The following is a 27,238-nucleotide window of genomic DNA, read 5'->3' on the forward strand; positions in this document are numbered from 1 at the left end:
CCGCGATACATACACTCATTGGAAGGGGGTCGTTTCCGATCATCAGCTTATCCTTCATTCAAAAATCGTGATCTAACCTATGCCGCTAGGCGCTGACAGGTATGTGCAGATAGATCCAAAAATACTGTTTATTGTTACTGATTGCCACCTGCATTTGATGCGATTGAGGTTGTTTGTACTTTGTATTGTAGTAAATAACTGTACCCGCGGCTGGGAACATTGGTCAAAAAACGAATTATTCGCTTAATATATGATAACAATAATTATTATCAAGTTATTAGTAATGATATTATATTACATACTATAAATTGTTATTATTATTATTAAGCTTGTTATACGTAATTATTCGTGTTAATTATACGAGTTATATATTTGCTACTACTTTTACTAATACGCCAGAGGAATGACCGACCGTAATATGCTCGTAGCGGTCCTTCGGGGATGTTGTCGCTTCCGCTCCTTCACTGAAACAATCCAGAATTGACGCACTCGCACAGCGCAACGCTGGACAACAGATTCTGATGATATCGTTTACAGACAGATATATTCCTTCCTGTTCCTATATTCCTAAGTGATAAACAATGGCCTAGTAAAGAACGCCTTGGCCACAAATGCATATCTATGCATCTAGCCATCGGAATTATTGCAAACAATGGTCGATTGTGCTAAAATACCTGCCATAAAATTCGAAGATCACTACAATGACGAAAACAGTTGGTACTATATTCTCAAGCAGGAAACATACTGAGAAAAGCGACTTAGAGAAAAGGTCGTCACAGCAGCAAAAAAAACGACTACTAATCAGGGTTTTGAGGCCAGTACATGCCTGGCGAAGGGAAACAATACTACATCAAAGGTACCGTTGTTTATTACCGGTGACAATCTAAGCACCCAAATAGGTTTACACACAGCTGTTACGAACAAGCTTTGTTTTTGCGCATCGCAAGTACGCCGCGTGATACCGTCTAGGCAATTTCGAGTGGCTTTTACAACGATGCTTGATTACTTCACAGTAGATACTTTGAGTTTAACGTCCACAGCTGCATTGATATTGTATCAGACGACCGAAATTTAGTGTAAAATGATAAATGTTCGAAAATTTATACAAACTAACTCATAATCGTTGTTGTGGTACCTTTATAATGCTAACATTAGGTAGACTCTAAACGGTTTAATAATATTTACCGTTCTCGTTCCTCTGTCTCACATTTTTCATCATTGAGTTAATATTAATTGTTTTAGACTGTTTCCAAATTAAGAATTTTACGTTGGGCGGGGAAATCGCTCTCTGCGCTACGCACTGCAAGCACAGACGCGGAAAGTGATGGTTGCGCAAGCAATTTCCATCATCCCTACCCCGAATCTGTAAGCAACTCACGGGGTACGAAACAGATTAAAGTAGGGTTAAACAAAAAACAAAAAATGCTAACGCTATTGAGGGGAGGCGTAAGGAGAGAAGTAGAGCTTCTGTTGCTAGACACAGGCCTCGATTCGACGAACTCGGCATCTGCAAGAGTTGTTTGTGACGAAGTAAACGTAATGGCTAAGTTTCCGGGTTGTTAGCGGTGAATACCGAAAAGAAGGCGCAGTTTTCACGCGAACATCAATTATATCGTGGGCCTTGCAGCCGTACGCAGGTAACCGTAGAGGCTCGAAGCTTTCGGGACCAAAAGCAGCTCACTTGACGATACTGTCTTTAGTGAAATAAGGCCGAATTTCAACTACTCAAAGTAACTTTCACGTAGGTAAACATAATGGTCTTTTGAATAGCTGACATATGCATCTGGTGACACACTGTTTATGCATACGTCAATCTACATCCACACAATACCATTATGGTCAACCTTTTCAACTGATAACGTCCTGCAAAATTAAGGAGTAATTGACGGTCCATCAATCAAGTAATTCTATTCTATTATCCGCCCCGTCTTGGGAATTACATGATCATTACCCGTTGCAATGTACCTAATCAGCGACACAGTATGCCCACAGTCGCGAGCCAGTGAATTAGTCTATTCCACTAACGCCATGGTAAAACGAGGTAAAATTCTACACTATTTTGCGTAGAGCGTTATCGTGAAACAATTTCGGTGGTGCGGGATGCGTTATTGGCCAGTTAAAGCTTTGAGCTCTCGGCCACCTGTCGTTGTGTGGATCGTAACTCAACGTCGCTGGCGAACCGTGCGTAAAAAAATACCTTTGTTCTTCACTTTGTGTTTAAAATATATTTTCATCTATACTAGCCATACGTTTTTTACCTCACTTTCGTAATTTGTTTTGCAAAAGTTTTCTTGGTCAGAGCTGCATACTTCTTGGTCTACTCCTTACCAACCCTTAATATAGACCATTCTCTTAAACAAACCTGCTTACGTACGTGAACTTCTATACAAGTTGTGTGTTTTTTTTTAACCTCGCCTATATCATTAATAATAGAGTATTTCGAGGCCAAGTGAATCGAGTTCCTGTTGCTTGCTAATTCATATTACTAAGTTTGTCGATTTAGTCAACGCTTGAATCGGCTGATTAGCCTAGAGGCTCCAGCAACTTTGGATCGCAAAATCTCCTTGATTAACCAATGATCATGTGCTCATCCTGGGCACAGGCCTTTCGAAAGGAACGGACTCGATTCCTGTCCATCATGAAAACCTAACGGCGATGATGTCCGACGAGCGGCACAGAAAGGCCTAACCGGACCAGTGACCTTCAGGCAATTTAAAAAGTTCTCACCTTTTATTATAGGTGCGTGTGGCAGCATGATCTACATTAGCGAGCTGTTATTTAGGCCCAAAATAAAGCTCTGCACACGGTTTTCACGTAACGGGTTAGGATAGGAATTTTTAAAATGAATCAAGAAGAAAAAGGTGGTGTTAACATATTTGTGCATCTAAACGGCCCTTAGAGTCCAAGGAAGTCATCGAAAAAATTGAACTGAATTGGTCATGAGCAGTCCACACTCAAACATTCTTCAGTTTTAAAACTACCGCCTGTAGTGCCCGAACACACGACGCTAAACCGTTCTCGAGATCATCGTTTATGCGTACGTACATTTTTTGACGCTTATCATGCTATAAAGTTATGCAAGTACACAAATTAAAACATATTTAGGAAGCGAGAAACGTAATCTGAGTGAAATAATAGTGCATCGCGAGAATGTCTAATAGGGAAGATGACTCGATTCTGCTTGGGTTCGCAGTTCTGCGCCATCCCTTATGCTGGACTGACACTCTCATTGCTTCAGTGCTTCTTCCGCTCGACGCACACCAAAAATACTGAATCATAGGAACAAGAAAACCTGGACTCTTCATGAGGTCTCCTATTCCTATCTCAGTGAAAGGCTCATTCCGTGCCAGGGCCTACTACCGTTCGCAGTGGACTAACCATGATCCGCGTCACTAGCCGTCGGGCGAGGACACCTTAATAGATGGTTTGCCAACCGACGACTGCTCGATTGGCGCGAGCGAACAGGTTGAACTGCGACGAAAGCTATCGGGGACACAAAATTCAGCGTTGGCTGTTACACGAAAGGTGTTCGAGTTACTGATTGCTAAGATATGGAATAGATGTAATAGGTGCACAGAATACAGAGAAAACTGCTTTTGCTTGCTGAAACGTTTTCGCAAGTTAAAGTAAAAAAAAGCTTCCAGCAAACAAATGGGATAGATCAAGCAAAAAAAAACGTTCCTAGAAAAGTGGCTAGTAGTTAAGGTAAAAGCGTATATATAGTAGGTGTTATTTCGAGTTTCCGAACGATCATATAAACGATATCTTGTAACTACTAACTCAATAACAAACACATCCACACAATACACAAAGTAGCACCGCTACCATACGAACGCATCGAAATATATCAACGAACTCTCAATTTTCATTCCGTTCTTTGTTGTTGGAACATTAATTGTTTCCTTTAGCTGCTATCCAGTGCCGCTATAACGACACTTGCGACTTCCCTTCCTACTACGAGCAATTTTCGTATACCTAATAAAATGTGTGTATTTTCCAGCAGTGCTTTGAGTTGATACTCAATAGTGCTAGCGGGGGCTGAAAAAACATAACATGCCGTTGCTGTAATTAGACGGCAACGGCATGTCTGTCGGTTGCCCTAATCAGCTGTGATAGCAGTAGATGGTGTGGCCCTAATAACGTAAGGATAAATGGTCTGCTTGTGGTATATTGCCTAGGGGCTCTTCGACTGTTAGGTGAGTCAGCACGCCCGTAGGCTATAGGCGCTGGCTTGCCCTGGAGGGCCTGTATTCGTTCTTCTGTGAGGACGTTGGAAAAATATATCCAGTCGAAACAATCCACTGAAACAGAGGCCCAGTGGATCGTGTAAACAATAAAGGCGAATTTGAGTCTTAATTGAATTATTCTCCGTAAAAATGACATTGAACAACAACCTACGAGCCAATTGTGTATTCGACCACGAGTCCTATAATCACAGCCGAAGCCGTCGTACCGCATCGGAGATATTTGGACAAAAGCAAAATGATGAAATGGACAAATATTAATTGTAGTGTGCTGGCGTGCTCAGGCAAATCAACTAGACGTCTATTAAGGACATTCGGTCGTCTCGGGCCCACTTACAGTGGTATAGGACATAACATACAACACAGGACAGGGCAGCTAGTCGCCGAATAAAAATATAGAAATACTAAGAGAAACGGTTACAGGTTCTTCTAGTTGTCCATATCTGGACAACGAGAAAATCCGATTAGAAAATGAAGCTTCATGTGACCCATAGTTACTGTTCAAGTGGACAGCGTTAAGTGTAGTATGAATAAAACCATGCAATAGGTAATACACATTACAGCAACGGTAATACAGACAGGGTATAACTTGAGATAAGGATATAGTCTATGAGTAGCTCTGTATTCCCATTGCAAGTCAAGTCCTAAGAACATTGTAGTTGATTTCCGTGTTACCATAACTGCCTTCGAGTGCACACCGCGTCTGCGTTATAATAAATTTGGCACGGTCGTCGTAACAGAAATGCCAAAAAATGTGTACTTGGCCATACTTTTTTTTTGCCAGCTGATAAAGTCGTATGAGTCCGTAGAATCAGGATAAATCTCTTTTGGAAGGATGTCTTTGTAAGCGTGAGGATAAAAGAAAAAAAAAAAGGCAGCATTTGTTTCACAAAACTGAATCCAGTGCACTCATGACTCACGTAGAGATAGGAACTGTGCCGCTAAGTGTCGAGGTCAGACTGTATTAATTAAAACTATATTGCATGAGCGTAGGTGGCCCATGTCCTTTGAAGAAGAAAGTTATCCAAAATGAATAATTTTTAGATCGCTAGCGTTGATCTCCGTGTCGTGCATTCAAATTTTGTACCAACTTCGAGTGCGCACCGTATGATCTTGGCGGTGTGAAACGTAATCAAGGAATCGGATCTTAGGTAAACAAAAGTCATGAATATTGTTAGTTAAGAATTTTCACCATGGTCCATCTTCGAAGGCATCGCCGTTGAGCAAAGCCAGTAGAGGCAAAAGAGAAACAACTGTCGGTCAGGTTTCTGCGCTACATGACGCAAGCCGTGACAGATTAGTAGGTAACGTATTTCGCGTTTTATTTGGGCTAGGTGTAGGTTCGAATCCGGTCTTCGTTTGATGAAATGTCTAACGGCAGTACCGGAAAACCTGGAACATAGAGAGAAACTCTAAGTTGTATGACGGTGTAGCCGCACGAAAATGTCTTCATGAACTTATTAAACCGCCTTGCACAACATATCTTTCCCTAAAAAAAAAGCTTTATTAATGTCATTTGAGTTAACTTCGTTCATCGCTGTAATGGTACGGTCGTAATATGCTTCTGTACTAAAGTGGGAGGTATGTAAGGTGGTCGGCCCATGTTCGAAACATCGGCATAGACACATCCCTGGAAGGAGTCATCCTTCGAAAAAATAATGCCTCAGGGCAGAACCAGATTAAAGATTCCGAAACGTTGTTTGATTTATGTCAACTCAGATCCATAGAAGGCAAGAGATGTCGAAATTTTCTACCGAAGTTGTTTCGTTCTCGAACCTGTACAGCGAAATCTCTTTATCTTGGATACGTCATAGGTGCTTCTTGGTCCAGTTATGGCTCGATCACGTCAGTTAGGGCCAGCCAATATTCAAACGAAGCCCGAATTGCCGAGAACGAACGAAGGTTTGAAACCGGCCCAATCAAGTTCTGTCAACCCAGAACGCAATAAATCCAAGTAATATCTTATGTAAGATGGCGTCCATGATGTAGTTGCAAACAGTTCATCTAGATATATGTTACTTGAATATAACATTTGTGTTCCTTATTAAGTACCATTCAGCTTTGTCACATAGATGCTAGTCGCGCCATTAAGTTAACTGCACAGGGTGAGAGCAAAAAATGGAAAAATAGTACAATGTTATCGTATTACCTCAATGTTCTCCTTTACGTTCTAGCTAATATGTTGTGGAAATCTGACCATTTAATTATGCAAGCCCAATTACATTTCAGACTACTTCGTCTCTCTCCCATTACTACACAAATAAACAGATCTCTCAGCCGTTGTCCTCGCGTGCGTGTATCACGCTAGTTAGCTTGGTGTTAATGCGTATATTATGTCATACGGAGCATGGCCGTCCGTACTGTGCGGCACTAGCGGAATACAATAGAAATAGCACGATGAGTGGTTTTTGCGTTTCAGACGTGCAAACGCAACAAAAGAGGCACGATCTCATGTGGTCGCTTTTCGTACGTACATATTTACGCTGTGACGATGTGGTTTGACGCAAGCGGGCAATAACTTTTTCATTGCTTTCACTATTATGCTTTGTTTGGGCAGCAGTGTTTGCCCAAAGTACCTAAATAGGAGATACGTTCTTATTACGCAGATCAGCCAAAGGAGCGTTCGATATATGCAAGTTCATTATATGTAAACACCGTCCACTGGTAGCTAATGAGGAGCTTGTGCTTGCGGTAGTAGCATCTAGCCAAATTGCGAACCCAATCCTACGCAGGCTCGACATCTTTTAATCGATGGCAAGCAAGGCGTGCGTGTGGCTGTTAAGTTCCTCATCGCTTCCATAATGATCTTCGCAATGTATGTTGGGCCTTTTTTCTGATACTTTTAGCTGACCGTCTTTGTTGGGCGTCTTAAATTGCTGTATACTCTAAAGCTGTCAACGTACTTAATAGCCATTGCAGATACCGCCGGGGGTTCGATATTCTCTATGTGCATTCTGTCCCCGCGAAAGTGATTGCCCGAGATCTGCAATAAGCATACTAGACCCTTCGCCGTTTAGTTTATTCGAGAATGCCAAGTAGGCGCTTTGAGATCGAACAAATTCTTATCGCCATCCCTTAATAGACGCCTGACCTGCATAGGTTTTACAGCATATCACAGATCACCACTAGGTGAGCGGTTTGTAGGCCAACTGAAGGGGAGTTTATCGTCTAAAAGAGAAGAAAAAGAAGGGGTAAACTGTAAGTTTGCAATTGCGAACAGCACATGGTGCTAAGGGGGCAAATTTGAGGGCGACTAGGCACCACTTGCCAGTAAACGACCGACCTTGTATAACAGTGATACATCGTTTTCATTAATCCCTAAACCAAGCGATAAAAGAACGAAAGATAATATCCAAACAGGCTTACATTGCAAAGTTTCTATCTATAGACATGTGGTCTTTTCTATGTCTTAGATCGACATCGGTTTAATTCAGAAAAATGGCTAAAATAAAAAGCTCTTGAAAAGATCTTCTATATGATTATATGACACCTTATTAAAGCTGCACCATTAAAATGCCGCGTATTTTAAATAAAAGTTGATCCAGAACGTGCACGCTGGAAAGGATCTAGACTATGCTTGATCTAGACTTAGACAGCGTGCAACGTGGAATTATAAGCTTAAGTTAAATTGTACGTAATGTGAGGCACGTGAGCTTCCAATTTTTATTCTACAGTCAACAACTACGCCACTTCTAGTAATCGTGCAATTCGGACCGTTATTTGTCTAGAAAGCTTGAGGTCTTGTCTGAGCCCCCCATTTGCCGGCCTCTGACCCCGACCTAAGCCCTAATGACCAAGTCTACTAGAAATGCTTACCACTGGATAAACCCAGCAAATATCAAATGTTCTGCAAATACCAGCGGCCTTCGTAAGAGCGTGTCTGTTTGACCAACCATTGTGATAAAGCTTACATCATTAGATTTAGACATGTGCATTCTGCGAAGACGTGTAGTTAGCGATCCAACAATCTTCTACATGAAACGTTCGAATTTAATTTTATTCACAACGGTCATCTTAATTTAAATGAAGAGGAGTCAATTTACGAGACAGAATCAGCATGAGCCTGTTGTAGCTAAATGTTTGCGATTACCTTTTGAAAAACAAGCATTGCCTAGAACCACTTAATAGATTCGTACTTACTATATAGCCATTTTGAAATGTGTGCTTCTACGTAAGCTAGATATTAGGAGCACATTGTGGTAGCAATTTGCAAATTGAACAACTGCTTTCGACAGCTAAGATATGGTGGTTACGATGCTAGCAATATAATATCTAGCAGGACTCCTTAGTTGATGCTATTATAAGTACGTGTATCTAAAACGACTGGTCGAAACGTTTTAAGGACAACAAAAGTTACTATCAGTCATATTGAATCGTCGAGCATGATCGTCGAAAAGGGCTTAACATATGCCATATTTATTTCTGACTGCAGCTTCCATTTGCTTATATATATATATATATATATATATATATAGAATAGCATCTCGGTTAGCACGTCCTCTTATTGCCTGTCAATCTGTCGCTTCTGACGTTACCTTGCTCTTCCAGTGAACGTGATACGCCTAGATTAAGGCTACTGAATCAGTCGAAAAATCCTAGCACAAGTTTTCTTCCGTCAAGAAAGTCTACTTCATTAGGAGAGGATAGTACAACATCACACAGTAAGATAAAGCTAAATAGTTTTACTAAATATTCAAGGACTGTTTGTTTACCAAAAAATCAAATATCGAGAATTACGAAATTTCTATATCCTTCTTTCTATGTATATTCTTGTATATATAGGCGACACTTATAATGCATATATATAGAATTCACATAACAAGTTTGGCCACGCTTCAGCTGGACATGATGGGTTGATCGGGAGGATTAAGCCTTGCCAGTTTTGATGATATTTGCACGTTCCTTCGTTTACTGAAACATGATGCCACCTCGGTAATAATTCTCCTCGCTAGCTTGGTCCGGGCGGAACTACCCTCTAGTCTATCGGGGGCCTTCTGTCAAGGTTCAAACAGGATAAAGTTCCTTTTTCTTCCTTTTGGCATTCAAGGAAACATGCACATGTGGTCCTTGGATATACTTGGACAGCGTACCGCGTGAATTGTCTAGCCTATGCGGATGAACACCATCGTAATCTTTCGATAGTTTCACAATGAAGAGAAAGACAAAATGAGTGGCACACGTACAAGTAGATTCTGTGCAGGTATTCCGTAAATGGCGCAGACTACCACGCTATCTGCAACGTTAGCTCTTTTGATTAAAGAATGTGCGCAGAAAAACAAATCCATAGGAACTCAAGTACTTATAAATAGCTCAAGGCTTACGTGGGACAAAGCGAGGTATCCACGATACGGACAATTTTAAAATGACTCTTCTTCATTCACACAGGTTATATTGTATGTGTTATCAGCGGGACGTAAGGCAGCGATCCCGGGTGTCTCACAATAGGACCTCTGCCCGTCCTAGCAATCGCGACTACAAGCTCTACCTATCACATTCACTTTAAGCTGCTGGGGCAAGTTGGGCCTGTGGAAGGAGTATGCTCTTCGTGAACCTGGCTATTAATTTGCTTACCTATCCTGCTATTGTAGCAGGTTCCACTTTCTTTAGTGGTCGACGCAGTCTTGTAGGTTCCAGTGACTGTGGGCTTCAGTAGAGAGGCGTAAATATGGGTAAAATAGCGTAAGTACGTACTACTTAGCTTAATTGTCCGGAAGCCAGAGATGCGGTAAATATCACAAAAATTAAACAACGAGAAAACGTACGGAAACCTTCCTAAACATAGATAACTTTCCCTCTATACTAATTAAGTAGGAATTAGAATAAATGAGTTAACATGATTAAAAGTGACTATGAATATCTCAAATGTTGTGTTATTCTAAAAAAGCAAGATAGCTAGGGCATCGTTCAGTGCCCGCTGAATTGTCTCAAGTTTAACTAGAGGGGCTTGTATGAAGCCACTGACAGGAAGGAAGCAATAGTCTGCTTTGCTAACTCTGTATCGCTAGCTTATAAAGCCTAGCAGTTATCCAGTTGCCAATCTGATGGCAATAGTCAACTTAATTTTTTTGCTAATGCCAGAGCCGAGTGGTCTACGTCCATGTATAACCAACCCCTCAGCTTACTATCATTAGAAATGTCTAAGTCGATAATAAATAGTGCTTCTAGTAACGGCGTCTCTGTATTTGCTGAACGATACGAGCGTTCTGTTTCAGACGTTGGGATGATTTGTGCTATCCTTATGGACATCGCTTACAGCTTTTGTCCGAAAGCAGTGCTTTTAAATTCTGTCGTTAGCATTAGGGTCAGACTCATTACTTTGTACATATTACTTTGTAAACAAAGTTGCATATAATTACATTCCGATATTATAGATCGCGGCAACTCTAAAAGCTAGATAAGTAAATATTTTGTGTTTTCCTCCTGACGGTGACGAAATCGCGTTAGAAGCGGTCTGAGCCAGTAGGGAATTCTATATACGTCATAAACTAATTTACCCCTAACTAAATGTCCCATGCTGGATTGTGTCTGCATAAAGTTCACCACCTAAAACTAAATTGCACGCACAGCCTACCCGGACAAATAGTGACTGTTTCATTTAGATGAAACTACACGGGACGCTTGTTAATTCTAGGGGTGTGCAGGAAAATAACAAGTAAATGCTCTGCGAGTGTCGTGTTGTGGATTGTAACTTATTTATACGGTGAGTTCGGTTCTATTGACAAAAAAACGTTCTACAACAACAACTACAGTTGAAACATGACTTAATCGTATGCCGTTAATATCTTTACAAAAGTTGAAACTGCTTAACTTTGCGAACCTTTTTCAACTAAAAATTTTAAATGATATGGACTAAGGGATCGAGGCTGAAATTATATGCACGCCGATCAAATGCAACCACTAGATAATATGTATAACACGGTACGTTAGTCTCGATCTGGCCTATACATCATCATAACGCCTATTTTTTCAACATCACTGATAAAGTAAAGTACTAAAAAACGACCTACCATCAATTTATTTCATTGTTCATTTTAACTGTTTGGTTATGTTCGCTGCCGGATTGCGTCCCCACTGGCTCTTCTCTTTCTACCGTACAGTTCTGAGCGATAACTTAAACTAAGATTAACTATCGTTCAAAGTTCATATTTAGGCACGCATAAGTTACTCGCAACTAACCGAATTAAAACACATGTACTAAGTGTTACATATAGACATATGAACGCTGGACCTATACGCCATCTATAACTGATAAATCTATAAGTAATAAGCCTAATTGCACAGAGTGTCCACGTTTCTCTACTCGTCATCAAGGAACGCATTAGTCACGGATGCTACATACACAAATAGTATCCAGGCGATGCAATCAACTGGATATTATTATTAGAATGCTCAAAGTAGTAACAGTTCCTACTGTTACTGCCAGTAGGAACAGTGGCCTCGCAGTAGCAGCGTAAATCGTCATTCTTCACGGCCGACACTCCTTTCCTGAGCCCGATTTTAAACCGATATGGCTCCTTTCGATTTGGTGTTTCGCCGCTTGCCGCTTCGCGAACCTCCCTTGCACCTCACTACTTCCTTTATTTCACCATCACCACTCTTGTTAACATCTACTGTTGCTTGTCGTTTTGAGAACTTTGACGTTAGATGGTACTTAGCTGGCGAGCGGCTTGCCATGGGATTGGGACTGAAGGAAGAGGAGGTGCAGAACAAGCAGTTCAAACAGCAGCTGCCTTCGAGTTGGACCGGTGGTATCGAGTAGAAGGAAATTGAAAGCCGGCCTGGGCGGGAGTTCTGGATCGTAGTGGAAGCGAAGAACACGGATAATGGCCACGTCTGGTATGTTGCTGCCTTGGCTGTTTTGCTGCATTAGCTGAAAGTGCTACTGCTCACAGTACCGTTACGGAAGGCTCGCTCGACAATATCGGCCTGCTGTTTGTTAAGGTGCTATTGGTAGACTCTGGCAGGATTTGCAGACGTGGCCTGGGTGTCCGGTCACAACTAGCAGCGATGAATGGCGTTCCTGGTGGCGGTGCTAGCGATAATACAACTAAGCAATTTGAGTAGAAGTGGCTATAACGCCGCTGCCTGCCATCCAGTTGCATTGACCCTGTGGCCTTGCTACAATCATGCTTTCCCCTATCCCAGTCTAAGTCCTCAGTCCTAATGTCATTAGCGGGTTGTTTTGTTGGCTAGACAAGGGAGCGCTGGCTGTGCGGGCCGAATGTGTAGCGTCCAAATATATGCCTGAATGCATTTGCACGAATAACTAACTATTAGAGGACGACGATCATGGAAATTGTAGCTCGGGAGACCGGTGGCCGTAGGCGGGTGAATGGACCTGAGAAAGACAAGAAATACAAGCCTTTGAGCACGGTCCTAGCAGGTTCGAGTCCGCCAGATTGGACTACGCGACACCTATCAACAGCGTCGAGAGCAGCCGACCAAGCTATGACGCTCTTAGAAAGTGCGCCTTATCCGACGCTTTCGGGAAGGGACGAATTCAATCTATGGTGCTGCCAACAACAGATGTACACACATGTGTGCTCGGCTGTAGGAGGCTTGCAAATACGATAAAACATTTTTTAGCAAATTAAATTTAAACCAGTGAGCCTGTTTAACGTGCAAGTCTTTCAAAAGCTAGTAATTCGAGATTTGCATGTTGATTTATAGTACGTTGGTTAATGTAGACTCTATTGTAGATCCTAAAAGCAACGGATAATGATAAACTTTTTAGACCTCTGGGTTAGGGCATTGTTGACCAACGTAACGATTCCACGGTTCTCAGAGTTTACTGCTAATCGAAGCGCTTACTGACTGAGAGTAACACTTTATTATCGTTAGATAAGCGAGTTTTAATGTGGAATGCATGTAGCGTCCTGGAACAAAACGATCCAATCTTTAGCCAAAATGGTCACTCACGATCTTGCAACAGAAAATGCTGATGCACGATTCATGCACCGCTGTACTAATGTCTCTCAGAGTTTCGATAGGATCCCTCACCCCCGGTTACTAATTAAAGCACAGTTTCTGATCATGTTAAGGGGCCGGCAAGTTCAAGCATCAACATAACGACTAACAGAACTTAAGTTCTTGTTACTAAATAAAATTTGCACTTTATGGGTTAATGAGATGTTTCACGATTAAAGAGCGTTTATATGTAACGTAAGCGAATATGTTTCTCTTGGGACCTAAGTTGTAATTAAAAGGGGCTGTTAACGTGGATGGGTGTAGCGGATAAAATCTTGCGAAGTGGTGGTAGCCGAGCGCCTTCTAACGAAGATGCGCCACGCCCTCATAAAAAGCGTAGCGGGCGCGAAATTTGCATTCTGTATAAAAAGAATTGAAGATAAATTGATTAATTAGCCTGATTCTGTGTCTTAAGCAAATTATGAGATGCCTCCCTGACTTTTTACGCGCGCCAACTGGTTACATTTATTTCGTTCTACATTGTTTACTGCACGCGCGAAGCGGGAATTTTTTGTTTGAACGGGTATATTATGCGTGTGCAGAACCCTAAGTAATGGGTCTGGATAGCACTTGGTCACTCAAAGCAGTTCATAGTAATCGGCTATGACGTTCACAGGTGGTGTCAATACGGTCAAACATCTCTATCTTTGCAGTTAAGAATCTGTGAACTAACATTAACTCTAATCGCATTCATAATTTCGTATCGCATTCGCAACCCCCCCCCCCCCCGACAACAAATACTGTTAATAACTTCATAATAACGCAAGTAATTATAGCGTAATTTCGTCTGCTACGACAGCCACACATACGTAGAAGTTACGTACGTGCGAAATGGGGCCCATTCGTACTTATACAGTGAGGTGATCTGTGTGTAATAGTAATAAATATAATATCATGTTATATATTCAATTTCATATCTAGAAAAATATTTAAGTGCTCGAGCCGACTACATGAAACTACAGGCGGCGTTCACGTTTAATATACCTTGTCTTTTCACGTAATCATGCAAGAAAGAACCTTTTCGACGACCGAAAAGCCCTTTATGCAAATTGTCGTTGATGGCTCCTGTTTCAGCGTAGGCACACTGCTAGGGCCAATACTTACCAAAACTGCGAAAGCGAGCCGGCCTTTGGTGGAAAGCATCCCTTTTGCGATACGCTTTTTATAAGAGCGGCGTCGAGTGTCAAAAAAAAAGCTATTTTTCATTGGTAAAGAGAAAGCAAGGATGTTGAGAAGCACCTTCCATAGCCGAGTAGAATTCACGCGTCATTAAAGCCTATCGCGCCCTAATTTCAGTCGACGCCATCCAGGTCTGCCCTTAAGAATTGCTTCCCATTTATGCTTGCATCATATTGCTCCCACATTGCTTGGCGGCCGCGTCGCCCGAATGTCAATATGGGAAAAGCTTTTTTGTGCATGCCCATTTATTTTTCTTAATGTTTCTTTACAAACCGTTGACAGTACTGCGTTCTCACGGTGGGTGGCGTCAAAAGGCTACTGCGTTATACGGAATTCCGATATGCTGGAATCAATAAAAAAATTGCCAAGCTACTTCGTGACACTTATCGATCCTCATAGCATCGTATCCACAGTGCAAAAGCTGATAGAATCCCTTGTAGGAAACTGCGAGGAAGCAGGCATTTGGTATGCACTCTATTGTACGACGTGGGATTACGTAGTTACGATACACGTTATCCGCTCGTTTGACACTGTCCATTCTGCGCTGTGGCATGAATGGAGCCGACTTTAACGTCTGCACAACCTAGTTCGCTTGGAAACTCATTAAAATAATAATATGACCATCTCAGATGAGGTATGACCTACGCGGTACTCCTTAGGGGCAGAATATAGCAGGTCAGGAACATGGAATCTTGCTGATATGTCGGGGCTTTAGCTGAGATCTCAGTTTAGTTATTAATATGCAGTACCATTAAGCGTATGTCCGTTAGCAAGTTATATATATCCATAGATGTGAAGGTAATTTGCCTACACTCTACAGAGTACAGAATCGAAAAGGTCACTTCGTCTCAAACAAGGCTAACACGATGATATAGCAATTATAATGACAACGTCTATCGTTAACGATTTTATTCACTCAGCACCTTCAGCAGTATCTCCTTGAAGTTCTCAACTAGGCTTTTTTTATATTTTTATCACTTTTTTTCCTTTTCTCTGAAATAGTTAGCAGGTGTTAAACACATTTTGGTCATTATCTAGCTTAGATTTTAGTTGTTACACTTGTGTCAATCTTTAAAAATCTACTAGCTTTCGTTCCTTTTCGCACTTTCTCTTTCATCTATTTAACTTAGCTCTGACTGAGTAAATGGGCGGATAGAGACAAGTTGGACTTCAACTTGCATCCGTAGAAAGCAATCAGGGCTTGCAACATCATACAGGCTCGGACTGAAAACTTTCCGAATATATATTTACCGCTTAGCATATACAAAACAATTCAAATACTGTGAATTAAAAAAACTTATTGTGCATTTTATATAGATTTGCCGCTGCGCTCTTCTCTGCGTCACATTATGCTGATATTGCAAGTTATCAAACTTATTAGCTGATTTAGTAAGTAAATCCAATCCGAAGAATGGACTGAACAGATCAATTAGGTTACCTAGATTAATTAAGTATGGATCTAATGAAAGCTACGTGTTTTTTTTTCTTTCGTTCCAGAAGAAGAACACCATAAAGCAGTGCCATTAAATGTTATACAACAAAGTATACTGACGCCATGGACAAAAGCTGGAACAGTATTAATTACGTTTACTATTACGTGCGTCAGAAATTTATTGACTGATTCAGCGCTCGCATCGTTTGTGACTCTCAGCGTACTATCTGAGTGCTTGCTCAATGGCGGACGCCGCATAAAAGATCAACCACCGTAGCATTTCGTTTGGCACGAATGCGTACGAACTTAGGATACAAAACGAACTATCGGGGGATTAATAGAGAGTGAGAGCTGATTCTGGTTCGATTTAGCATGAACATCCATCGACTTAAATTAACTGAAAAATGTTGCAAGGGTTTCGAAGGGTTTTTTTCTATAAAAAAAAAAAACAAACAAAAAAAAAGAGCTCTAAATTGTACGCAAATGAAGAGATATTACGCGTGTTACAGGGAGTGATAGTAAAAGCTACAGAAAAAAGTAAAGAAACATGTCGAGCCAAACACTTTTAATCTTTTAGCAGACAAAAACAAATCCCTTGTTGCAGCTTTATGTGTAACAAAAAGGTTAATCAGTTTTGCTTAGGGACACTGAGTTATGTTGTTTCCCATGAATAATATAACCTTCTCTACGTCTTTTTGCTTTCTCAACCACCGATTGTCGTGTATGAAGAGAGCGAAACTTCCCAGTACTCAATACATTTCAAAAGCTCGCAGTTCTCCCACCGTTTCATTCTACTTATTCTTTGAGCCTCCACTACTTGACATCAGGGAGAAACCCGGCCATCCACTTTATGTTTCGTTTTTCTTCGTTAGCTACAGCTGCTCTTTATCGTCGTTTGATAAATGATGTAATATCGCTTTATGAGAACTGTGTTGTCTCCACGATGCCCCGATCCTATCAGCCAAACTCTGAAAGCTTCGATATAAATGGCTCATCATTGACACCTGATAATAGAAATAATTAAGGGTAGTCGCTTAGTGTTCAGCTTTACCACCGTTCATGCGAGACGACGTTGTTTCCGCTAGTTCTGAATCACTAGAGGAAGTTACTGTCATAACCTTCGTTAAAAATCAGCTGCCCAGATGTTCCGTTACCCAGGTTGCAGGCCGCTGGTTCCAGACTACAATCAGCAAGGAATCAATGAACTACCCAAGTGCCGAAGTGACGCTCCTATCACCATCAAAACGGTCAGAGCGATATGTACTTCGAGCGAACGGTAATACTTCTTCTCCTGACGCTATTGGCGCCGTCAACGGAACGGTTAGAATTGGTTTAGAGCTTGGGCTATGTCCATTCGGTGCCAGAGAATGAGAAACGCCTGAAGGCTCAACATGAGGTCCTTTGGCCGGGGAAAAAGGGAAGCGAAAAGGTGTTACAGCAGGCCCCCGCACCAACAACGGCAGCGGCAGAAGAAAACGACCGTAAGAGCCTAAACGGGGCGCGGGCAGCGGGGAGGCAAAAAGTGACCTGGAAAAGAAAGGTCTTCCGAAGAGCCTTTTCCGTCTTTTTCCCATTACTATAGTGCTGCTGTTCAAAAGATAGACAAAAGGGTGCTTCAGCCGTTGCTGCCGTGAACATCGCTGTTGCTACTTCTTCTGTTTCGACCGCAAAGTCTCATAGCGGCCCTGGTTGCCGTAAAGATCCCGTGAGTCTAGCGAAAGCAGGAAGGAATATTGGCATGTAGCCAGAAAAGAGCAGTTCTAAAGAAGAAGGTAAACTACGACGTTGACGGATATTTGAAAATAATACTTGTTAGATAGGTCATTGATAAAAAGTTCGTCGTATATCGTTACGACCCCTCCGCCTCCGTTAGCACCCATAGGGTGATTGTTTCCACTGCCATAAGCGATATGGCAATAAGCAATCCCAGCAGTGTCTTCACTGAAGAGGAGACAACTAAAAGGGCTAGCTACCAATTGATATCGCTATAATCGTCCGTTAATTCTTTGTGTTTCGAAACGGTTACGTTGGAATCATCGGGTAATGACCTAAGAATAGAGAAGTACACGAAACTGCAAGCTGGGTATTAGGCCTGCTAGCTCTGTGTAAATAGCTACGTATCAACAATGAAATATGTACCTGATAAATAGCTTAGCGTATCACAAACAAAGACATGTGCTTGTTTTGTTATTGATCAAACGACTTGTTTTTATATGGTGAAAATATTTATCCTGTTTATGTGCTCTAGTCGACTGAATGTCTTCATTAGGATTAAATCGCAGAACATATCTTGTCCATAATTTAGCCCAATTTACCACTATGCATTAATGCCAAAAAGCAATGCTTCTGACTTAATTGGGGCGCTGAAAGCCCATTTGTTGGCACAGCTCATAATACTGATCGATGAACTAACAAAGCCTGGTAAGTAAACATGATTGCGGAGGTACTGCTAGAAAAATGTTTACCCGCACTTGAAGAGCAAAGATAAATATTATATAATCTAGAATAAAAGCTTTCTCAAGCACAGCCAGAATTTTAATGTTTTGAAACTGTGTAAGCGCAAAAATACATTTGAAATGTTCTCACGCTGAAACAGCTCAACTCGATCTTATACTCAAGACCATATCAAAGATATTATTACACTGTACAAGTGTTGCATTTTAATATATAATAACTACAAACTTACTAGGTTAAATAACCTCAGCTAGATACTTAACTTAGATAGCTTAACGATGTAGTGCGTGGCTAATTCTCACTTTATGCATCATTGATCTTTTCACATGAAAAAAATACGATGGGTATATGGGGTTTAAAGTCGTTGTTTTCGAATTTGCAGTGCCTCTCGCTAGCACCGCACATATATTCTTTCGCACATCAATTTGTGCAACAATGTACGACATGTTAAAAGCACTACTACGGACGGGCTTTACACTTGTTGATATCTAAGGGGCATAAAGCCAAGGCTGGTCGGGGTTTCTGAGAAGTAGCGGTTGTGCTCTCTGTTACAGCGACATCCAGCGAGAAGTTCCTGTCAGATTTAGAGGGCTAAAGATCAACAAAACGAGGGAGGGAATGAATGCCACGGGTAAAGCGGCTACAGGAAATAACCGCGATAATCCCTTATGTATCGCTGCGTATTTGTTATCGTGCTTGAGTCCTGTGCCAGCGATCGAAAAAAGAGTTCTATGGGCCAAAAACGTTTTTCACGCGGCACAACCATCTAAAGTCCAATTGTGCCCACTTTATTCTCCCCACTCGTATATCTTCTAGGCAGCCGCAACATATCTGTTTCCCACGGTCGAAAACGACCCAAGCTGTAGATGACGATCGGCGAGTCGAAAGAACATATCGAAACTGGGTGTCTGTACATATTTTGTCGTTGTTCCTACCTCGTTTATATATCGGGTGAGATGCGACGTTAAATGGGTTTACGGCTCAGATAGGAGTAGCAATTCTGATTAGTCTTTTTTAACTAGAACGTTTGAATGACACAAAGCGGAACGAATAACTCGTCGTATATATAGTTAACAGATTATATCACTAGCTGTTGTTCTGAAGTCGGTAATCTTATACCTAGAGTAGATCCTGAGTTGAATAGCTATGTTTTAGCCTTGCTTTGAAAAAAGGCCTCGCATCTAACGGTGGGACTTCCTTACGAAAGGTTCTGTAGTAAGAGTATGCAAATTGGGCCCGGATGAAGTTACCGTAACGCATCTAACAAAAGCTGTAGTTAACACTAACCCGACCCCATGTAAAGGCTTTCTATCTACGCTCCATTAACGGGAAGGAATTTGAAATTAGATAAATAAACATGTTTAACTAATTATTTTATGTAAAGGGTGATTTTTATAAAAGGGATAATGACAGACGAAGCAGTTTTCTTGAATCCTGTAAAATAACGCGGTGGTGTTCACTGGCGCTATCCTTGAGATATTTCACCATAGATTCCTGTATTTTGAGAATTTATAGAGTACGCAATATTTGTTATAATACTTCTATTATTCTGTATGCATTATAGTATATAGTCAATGTCATAATGGACGCAAAAGACGGAAATCCGTTAAAAAAATGAAAATAACATTTTCTATTGAGATATTTTAGCCTACTTTAATAAAAGTAGGCTATTCCAATTTCAAGCTGTTAGTATATATCTAAAGATATTTTTAAAAATCTGAATACGGTTCTCGACTAATAAACCAATTTTTCCGTATATAGTAGCAAGACGCTCCTTTATATTAGAAAAAAGGTTATGAACAAGTATGTTTAATGGGTAGATGGCTCCATTTAATACAAATGAACCCTAACGAGATGTGTATTGCCATTTGTGTAATATATTATATAGAAGTGTTCCTTTTGATATGAAAGGACCAGTATTCTCAGATTGGGCCCATTCAAAAGAAGATTGTGTCTTCCAATAGGAGCTTAGTCCTGTATCCTCTTGCAATATGACAGAATATATAAATGAATAGTTTTACGGCAAACACAAATAGATATATCAATCCATGATATTATATATATTCTAATAGAATAATAATATCTTTATCTGAAAATAGCCTTCGATCGATGTGAGCGAACGAAAGTAAGTCTACTCTTGAGTAGGATTTTGTATATTCGTTGCTTACAATTAAAACTATTTGAATTGTAGCAGAAACCATTTTTAAGCTCAGTAACAAATCTGCAACTAATCCAGATAACTGGAAAATCCGTCTGATTTTACAGCTCTAGCAATTTTGGTAATGGGCACAAACCTGTAAACGTGACTCTGTAATCCCCTATGGGTGCTTTAGGCGTCAACCAGTTTTCCATCAAAAGCAAACTGAAACACTTCTGGCGTACGACAGGCGTTGTCGAATACTACAAAGTCTTACCAACTGTAACAAAGCATTGGACTCACTTGGTACAAAGGATTATTGTAGAGCAAAAACTTCAGCTGTATATTTAGTTCATCTGTTCTAAGCGTATAGGGCAAGAGAAAAAATACGATGTTCATATATTCCTTCGTTCTTTTCATGTATGAAGCGTGCCTACATATGGTAAAGACAAATAATAGGCGACATAAAAGCACTTGTGCGCAATCTCGACAAACGCGACTTTCCCGTCTCGTCCAAACTTTCTGTGCAATTTGCGCGATGCCCTATACAAACGTACCTCGTGCGCACAGTTTTCTTAAAGCTGATTCTTCTGTTTTTATGATTGCATCCGGGCTTTTTTTTTTTTTGTAATAAATGTTATATTTTTGTTTTAAAAGAAAGTAAGGTCAAATGGCTCTCGTTGGTGTCTGTTCCACTTTTGTGTGCTTTTTGTTCAACGAATGCGTTTTTGTCATCAACTTTAGGCACAAAACAGCTTCTTTCGAATCTGTCAAATGCACAAAAAGCGTGATTGCTTTAACACTCCCTGACTACATCCGAACTAGCAGCTCTTAATTCTTTATATTGTGACCGTGACACTCGGTCATTGCTATTAGTCATGTCGCATTGCATTCGCGTGTCCTCCGTACGGCTAAATTTTTCGCAAGTCGATGTCTGGATGGTTTCGCACACTAGATATAAACCTCCGGTGGTCCTTTCCGTAGCAGTTTCGAGCCATGGCCACAGTCGTGCAAAGCCATGCCGCCCTCGCACTTTTGTTTGTTATTGCAGTACGTACCTGGAATTTTCCCTTTGTGGTGTTTTTTATGATCCGGATCTGGCAACTTCGTCTATATAACCGCTTGTTCCCCTTGCAGCATGCGTCTGGTCCTCCTCGGGAGTCAAATTTCCTTCTTCAGCACTGGCAGGCACTTGGACCACGACTTGGCGCTACTGCCGTTACTAGTGGTTGCCCCAAGGGCCTGCTTCCTATGGCGATCTCTCCGGCGGCCGTTGTGGGTTTGGCCCTCAGGCAACAGGGAGGTCTCCAATTCTCGTAGATTGGTCACTGCCATATTCTTAGGGGAGCACGAGTTACGACGCTGTTACCAACTTGTGAAGAGGTAATCCGTTGGGGAAAGACTAACGGTATATAGGCTAGCAGCTAGGGTTTTTATACCCTAACTACGTCTGGGCTACCAGTTGTTTATTGTTTACATACTGACCGTAACAATATATATATATATATATATGATCATACTAATTAATTTGAAAGGTAAACGTTGCTACTATGCTTCTTTGCAGTAAAGCCTCGTTTCAATCTCATAGGATCGGCTGCCTGATTTTCACTACATAACTACCATCCAACCCTTGTTCAGGTTGAGAGACGAAACCCACGTCTGCTGTATTATTTATGTTGAAGCAAACACGTTTTAAATCTGCCTTCCATTGCATTTGACAAATTTCAAAGAAGCTGCTTTATGCTCAACAGTTACCATGCAAACAAAAGGCCACTGGTTGGAAAGAAGGATATAGCCATGGACACGAATGAAAGTCGGTTTTGGCCTTAATGTTGTTCTAAGACGAAGGTTCACAGTAGGTGAAGGCCAAACAGACAAGCTAACGTAGCTCAAATACTTTAAATCCAGAATTCGTCTCAAAGGAACTAAAACTGCTGGTCGCGGCAGGCATCAAAAATCTTAAGATTTATATGTAGCGTTGTGCGAATCATGCAGAACCACAGGTCGGAATGAGAAGCGCGTGTTCGCCGAGACCGGACACATGTAAAAGTATTTTCTTCTCATCTGTTGCTATCCATATACGCAAATATCTTGGTTTGATCCATAGCTTGTAACAGCATCATTCGTCTAGCAGGCATTAGCAGTCGCCCATAACGATGCACCCATTGAAACAAGTTACCGCTATTCGGCTATATAATGAAATATAGGCACCGGTCAAATGACCAACGCAGAGAATGGATTCTTAACGACTCTAGAAATAGGCCTGCAGAATAACTGCCTCTAAAAGCGCTTTGTAATGACACAGGCTACTTTTTAAAATATGCGCCAGAAATGTCTGAGTATGGGAAAAATCAGCTTCAGAGTTTAACATATCGGGGAAGTTTGAGATAGATGTCGGAGACTTGATCGAGTTGGTTTCGAGTCTTACCGGCGTAATTTGATGCTACAAAGTTTTGATAGTCAGAAGCAGGGTAAAATATCATACCGAAGGTACTGGGGGTAGTAAGGAGGTCGTGAGAGGAGCCTACAATTTTTCTGGAAATACTGAATGTAGTAACATGATGAATACATATTCAGACGTTACCTACAAGCGTTTCCTTGCTTACGGTACCATGGAATTTCTTAAATGATACGATTTCAGAAGTGTGAAAGAAATATCTAAACGTTATGTTATCGCAGGGATGTAGTCGCAGTTCTTAAGGGACTTTATCTGATAGAGTTTCAGAACGTCTAGGTTTGAGAATTATCTACCGCTGAATGGATGTTCGTTTTGCTAAGGAGATAAGTTAAATCGCATAGGTAACATTTGCAAAAGTAACATTCATCATGTTACGATATCCAGCCTAATGTTTTTATCGCGTTTCCCGACGAATTGTAAATAAAAATTATTTATATTTAATATATAAATAAAAAGTAAAACTAATCTATTTTATCGTTTATTCTTTGCGGATTTTTTCATTATTTAGAGCCAGTTTCGAACAAAGCAATGCACCGAAGTAAAAAATCTGCTACCTTCGATCAAATCATTACGGCTGGTTTGTACATCGTCACGAAGAATCTGTAGAAGAACAGTCTATAAGCATGCTTGACTTTAGGCGCAGTTTCAACAGAATACAGTTGTAATAACATAGACTATAAAAGGGTTGGACGATATTAGGGTACACAGAAATTCGTTAATGACGTCGACGGCCCAACTCATAACCTGCAGACGTGTGTACCTCCGTGAACGGCTAGTAGGGCAAAATCTATTAGATATGATAGTCGTCGTCTTCTAATGAAAAGATACATCTTTTTTTGCCAAATGCACAGGCCGATGTTAGCGAACGGAACACTTACGATCTTTACAATTTTATCGATGAGTTAGCGGTGAGTAGTCCGATCGCATGCGAACGTCGCAATGCGGAATTGACGCGAGTAAATTATCTCGGCACACAATACTATTATGGTTGTAAAAAGATAGTAGTAGATAATAGTAACTGTGCTAAGAGCGGAACCGTTAGACGTTCATTGTCGAATAGCCATTTCTTAGAGATTAGCTCACCGTTTACGCGAGGTGATAAACGAGATTTGGAATTAGTTGTGGAACGTTCTGCATTATCATTCTTCGATGAAAATGTTCGTACTTTCCAGCGTTACAGAAACAGTGTTTTATCTCCCAAATTTAGACTAACTTGCACGGACGCGTATGGTCCAATCTAGAAAGAATAGTGAATGATAAAAATTGTATAGCAAACACTGATAGCAGCTGAAAGACGCTTTCCGAAGCCTTATCGTGTACAGGCTTGAGCCCAAAAACATTAGACTAGTTTTTTTGAGTAAGGAGTTGACATATCTATCATCCTGAATGGTGCTATATGTCATGCTGTGCAGGACGCCTGATAAACCTGAAAACGCCCGCGACACGTCTCGAACGAAGTATATAATTTGTTCTAACCGCTTCCTAATCATCTTCAAATACGTTTTTTTTTTTTTTTGACTAAGTGTACAACGGAGTTGTTTATGGCTTAAGATTGTTAGTCCGGCGAAGAAAAATGGCCTTTATCCTATGATCATTCTACTCACTCTATCTATTTTCTGAAAAGATACCAGATAATCGGATAAGATATCATCAGCACGGTACGACGTCGACAGTAATTTTCATCTACCAGTAGCAACCTTCAATCGACGCTTGGATCGCTCTTTTTTTTTTTGTCGTGTGCATGTTGTGCCATGTCTTTTGGTGTAATTATGAGAATGGCAGCTTGCGATAATAAAAGTAATGCTCGTTGAAACTATACTATTTTTAAATTTGCGCACCCGTACTTTAAACAGGCACGATAAAACCGACACTGTGATAAAGTGACTGCGTACGAAAAAAAATAATATAACATTGAGGAAGACCCATTGCAAGAATTAAATAACGAGCTTTCGCTTATAATGCTCGTATATTATACAATAGTACTGCTATCTAGTTGAGACGAGAAATTCGTCACAGTCAATAACTGATACGACGTAGTCTTCGTTGATAACGAATTTTTTTTGTTATTTTCATCAATGCTAACGAACATCCCGTCTCACTGCAAAAATGAGTGTTCATTGTATAATATCACTATAGTATCGTGTTATTATTATAATCGTTGAAAAGCCCACATGTCGTATTCTACATAATGTGTGTCGTAATATAAGGCTACATGAAGCCAGCCAGCCAGCCAGTCTGTTTGCGCTGAATGGGTGCTACGTTAAACGTGCCACACGTTGATAAGACACCCACTGTTATGCCGACCTTTTCCATCCAGTTTGCTCTCAAAATCAAAACTTGCAACGCTTGGCGTGGTAAACGGTCGTAGGCTTCCAAACGTTACGTAGGCCCTCCGTCCAGGGTATCGCTGCAAAATCGCCTTCTATCATGATACAGTAGCGCGTCTCGTTTCTCAGCTAATGTACAATCATAGTTTAAACATTCGACATTCATTAAACACAGAAAAATCATGTACACCTTATCTGGAGTTGACTGGAAAATAACTGCAAAACGCTCCTTTCTTAGCGCTTACGAAATCAACACCAACGGTCGCGGATCCACACAAGTGTGCATCTATTTGCCAGCGATATGTAAAGCTGTTCTCAATAAAAGTGAGAAAACGAGGTGAAATCGTTTTTCGTCGTATACGTTTTGCAAGAAAGTTAGTTCTCACTAACATTTTGCTACGTTACTTTCCGGACCAAAGACTTACTTTCTCCGGGGAAGTACGTAACCGTGGTTGTTTCTCGACTGACGGAGATAAGTCAGCTGGATTTTTCATTTCGGGAAGTCAACTTTATGAGCAGATGGCCAGCTAACGTTCCGTTCTCCCAGTTGCCGCTTTGGCGAGACGGACGACCAGGGTCACCGCAATCGCCGAGCTGAACTTACATAGCCGAATCTTTGGTGCTTCTGACATCTATGCGTATGTCGAAATCCTAAGTAGTGCATTTGTATGAAACGGAATGCGCATCAATGGCGCTTCTTAGTCTGAGAGAATAAATAAATTTTACTGTGCCGAGGAAATCAGAGTGAATTATTTGTTGGGCATTTTTTTAGTTGCCCGTTCGTTTAGATATAGCAAAAGTTACGATTACCATGTTTGTCCTTGTGGGAAAACGGTCGAAAAAAAAACGACTATAGGCGTAATATAGCCCTTGAGATCTGTACCCTCGTACCGTGAGCAGTGGTTCACGCTCAGTGGTCGACGACGCAAAGCTTGATAATCCTTTATTCTTTGTCGTTCAGTCCTGACACCGAAAGCTCCGGACCGACGAACTTTTGATGGATCACTTGGGATTCTTTTATTGGGACACTGACATAAGCTATCCGTCGCATCGTAAGGACATCAAATCATTATTTTCTGTCACGTCAACATCCGAAAGACATTCAGCGTAGCTTTCTTTTTTTTTATACAGAAACATTGACCAAGACACAATCTTGTAAAACATCATAAAAATAATTACAGCGTTATTGTCCTAGCTTTCAGTCTTGTTGAAGATACTCCTGCATAGCTCACATAGTTCATTGCGGAGTGTGAAGCTGTTGTCTTTTATTTATGGAAACGGACCCCCTGTTTTGTGCATGTGTACATATACGAGCCACTTAACGCTAGATATTGCTAAACATTTATATATTTCATATATACCTCATATCTATCGTCTCTCACTTTAAGTACGTTGCCGTCTGTGGACACGTATAGTCGACAAATTGGACCGTGATCAATGACTGCTACTGTGTCCAGCCCTGCGTTACTTGATAGGTGGTGGAAGTGAGTGTGTTCTAGAAAGGGAACGCGCGAGACAGTGAACACGAATGGCGGCAAATAATGTCCTGCTCAAGCAGCTTCACCGGTTCACCAGTCGGGAGTATTGGGCCTGGATACAGTGAGAAAAATGTACCCACAGGGGAGCACCAGCTTTTTGTCCTCCTGAGAAGAACTTCTGGGCGCCCCCGTCTTTCATGTCCCAGAATGCTGTAGGCGCCTCGGGATGCACCCTACCTAAGGCGTGCGTCATTTTCAGCATTAAGCCAACAGGCACAGACAGACCGACAGACAGACTCACGGTAGTGCACAAACAAGAACTCATTACGCGATAAGTGGCACACGACGCTTCTATTTCCAGCTTCGTTAACAGTAGGCGCCGTGAATTCTTGTCGTGCTTTACGAAGAGGATATATACTACAGTTAGACAAGATGCTATTTTTCTATCTCTTTTACTAAGCTTACTGTGTGTTTATAGTGTGCATATCATATGGAAGCTCGTGGGCGGATATAGAATTCGTTAACATAGTATTTGGTCGACTGTACCATTGTAAGTGATTAT

General features: G+C 41.1%; 2 protein-coding genes and 1 long non-coding RNA gene across 9 annotated transcripts in view; 2 read left to right on the forward strand and 1 right to left on the reverse strand.

Annotated features, from left to right (window-relative positions):
* The window catches only part of LOC147758768 (uncharacterized), a 49,205-nt gene extending 23,671 nt beyond the window's left edge, over window positions 1-25,534 (forward strand). For 2 of the 4 annotated variants that reach the window (XR_015319556.1, XR_015319560.1), the window contains one exon: window positions 23,380-25,534. The gene's annotated coding sequence lies outside the window, so the exon portion shown is untranslated. Of the gene's footprint in view, window positions 1-15,887; window positions 23,341-23,379 lie in introns of those variants that run through there. The other 2 variants (XR_015319557.1, XR_015319558.1) reach the window with 2 other exon arrangements.
* Window positions 1-27,238, reverse strand: part of LOC147758769 (uncharacterized) — a 29,994-nt gene that overhangs the window by 2,191 nt on the left and 565 nt on the right. The window contains exon 1 of one of the 2 annotated variants that reach the window (XR_015319561.1): window positions 413-967. The exons of the other annotated variant lie outside the window; for it this stretch is intronic. This is a non-coding gene — a long non-coding RNA (uncharacterized LOC147758769). Of the gene's footprint in view, window positions 1-412; window positions 968-27,238 lie in introns of those variants that run through there. 2 annotated transcript variants of the gene reach the window in all.
* LOC111242855 (band 7 protein AGAP004871-like) overlaps window positions 6,745-27,238 on the forward strand; it is a 115,298-nt gene continuing 94,804 nt past the window's right edge. The window contains exons 1-2 of one of the 3 annotated variants that reach the window (XM_086978111.1): window positions 6,745-7,059; window positions 8,793-8,905. In XM_086978111.1, the coding sequence (XP_086834237.1) occupies window positions 7,046-7,059; window positions 8,793-8,905 (127 nt within the window). In that variant the 5' untranslated portion in view covers window positions 6,745-7,045. The remainder of the gene's footprint in view (window positions 7,060-8,792; window positions 8,906-27,238) is intronic. The other 2 variants (XM_086978113.1, XM_086978114.1) reach the window with 2 other exon arrangements.

This window comes from Varroa destructor, unplaced genomic scaffold, assembly GCF_002443255.2.
Source record: "Varroa destructor unplaced genomic scaffold, Vdes_3.0 BEIS01000001.1, whole genome shotgun sequence".
NCBI lineage: Eukaryota > Metazoa > Arthropoda > Arachnida > Mesostigmata > Varroidae > Varroa > Varroa destructor.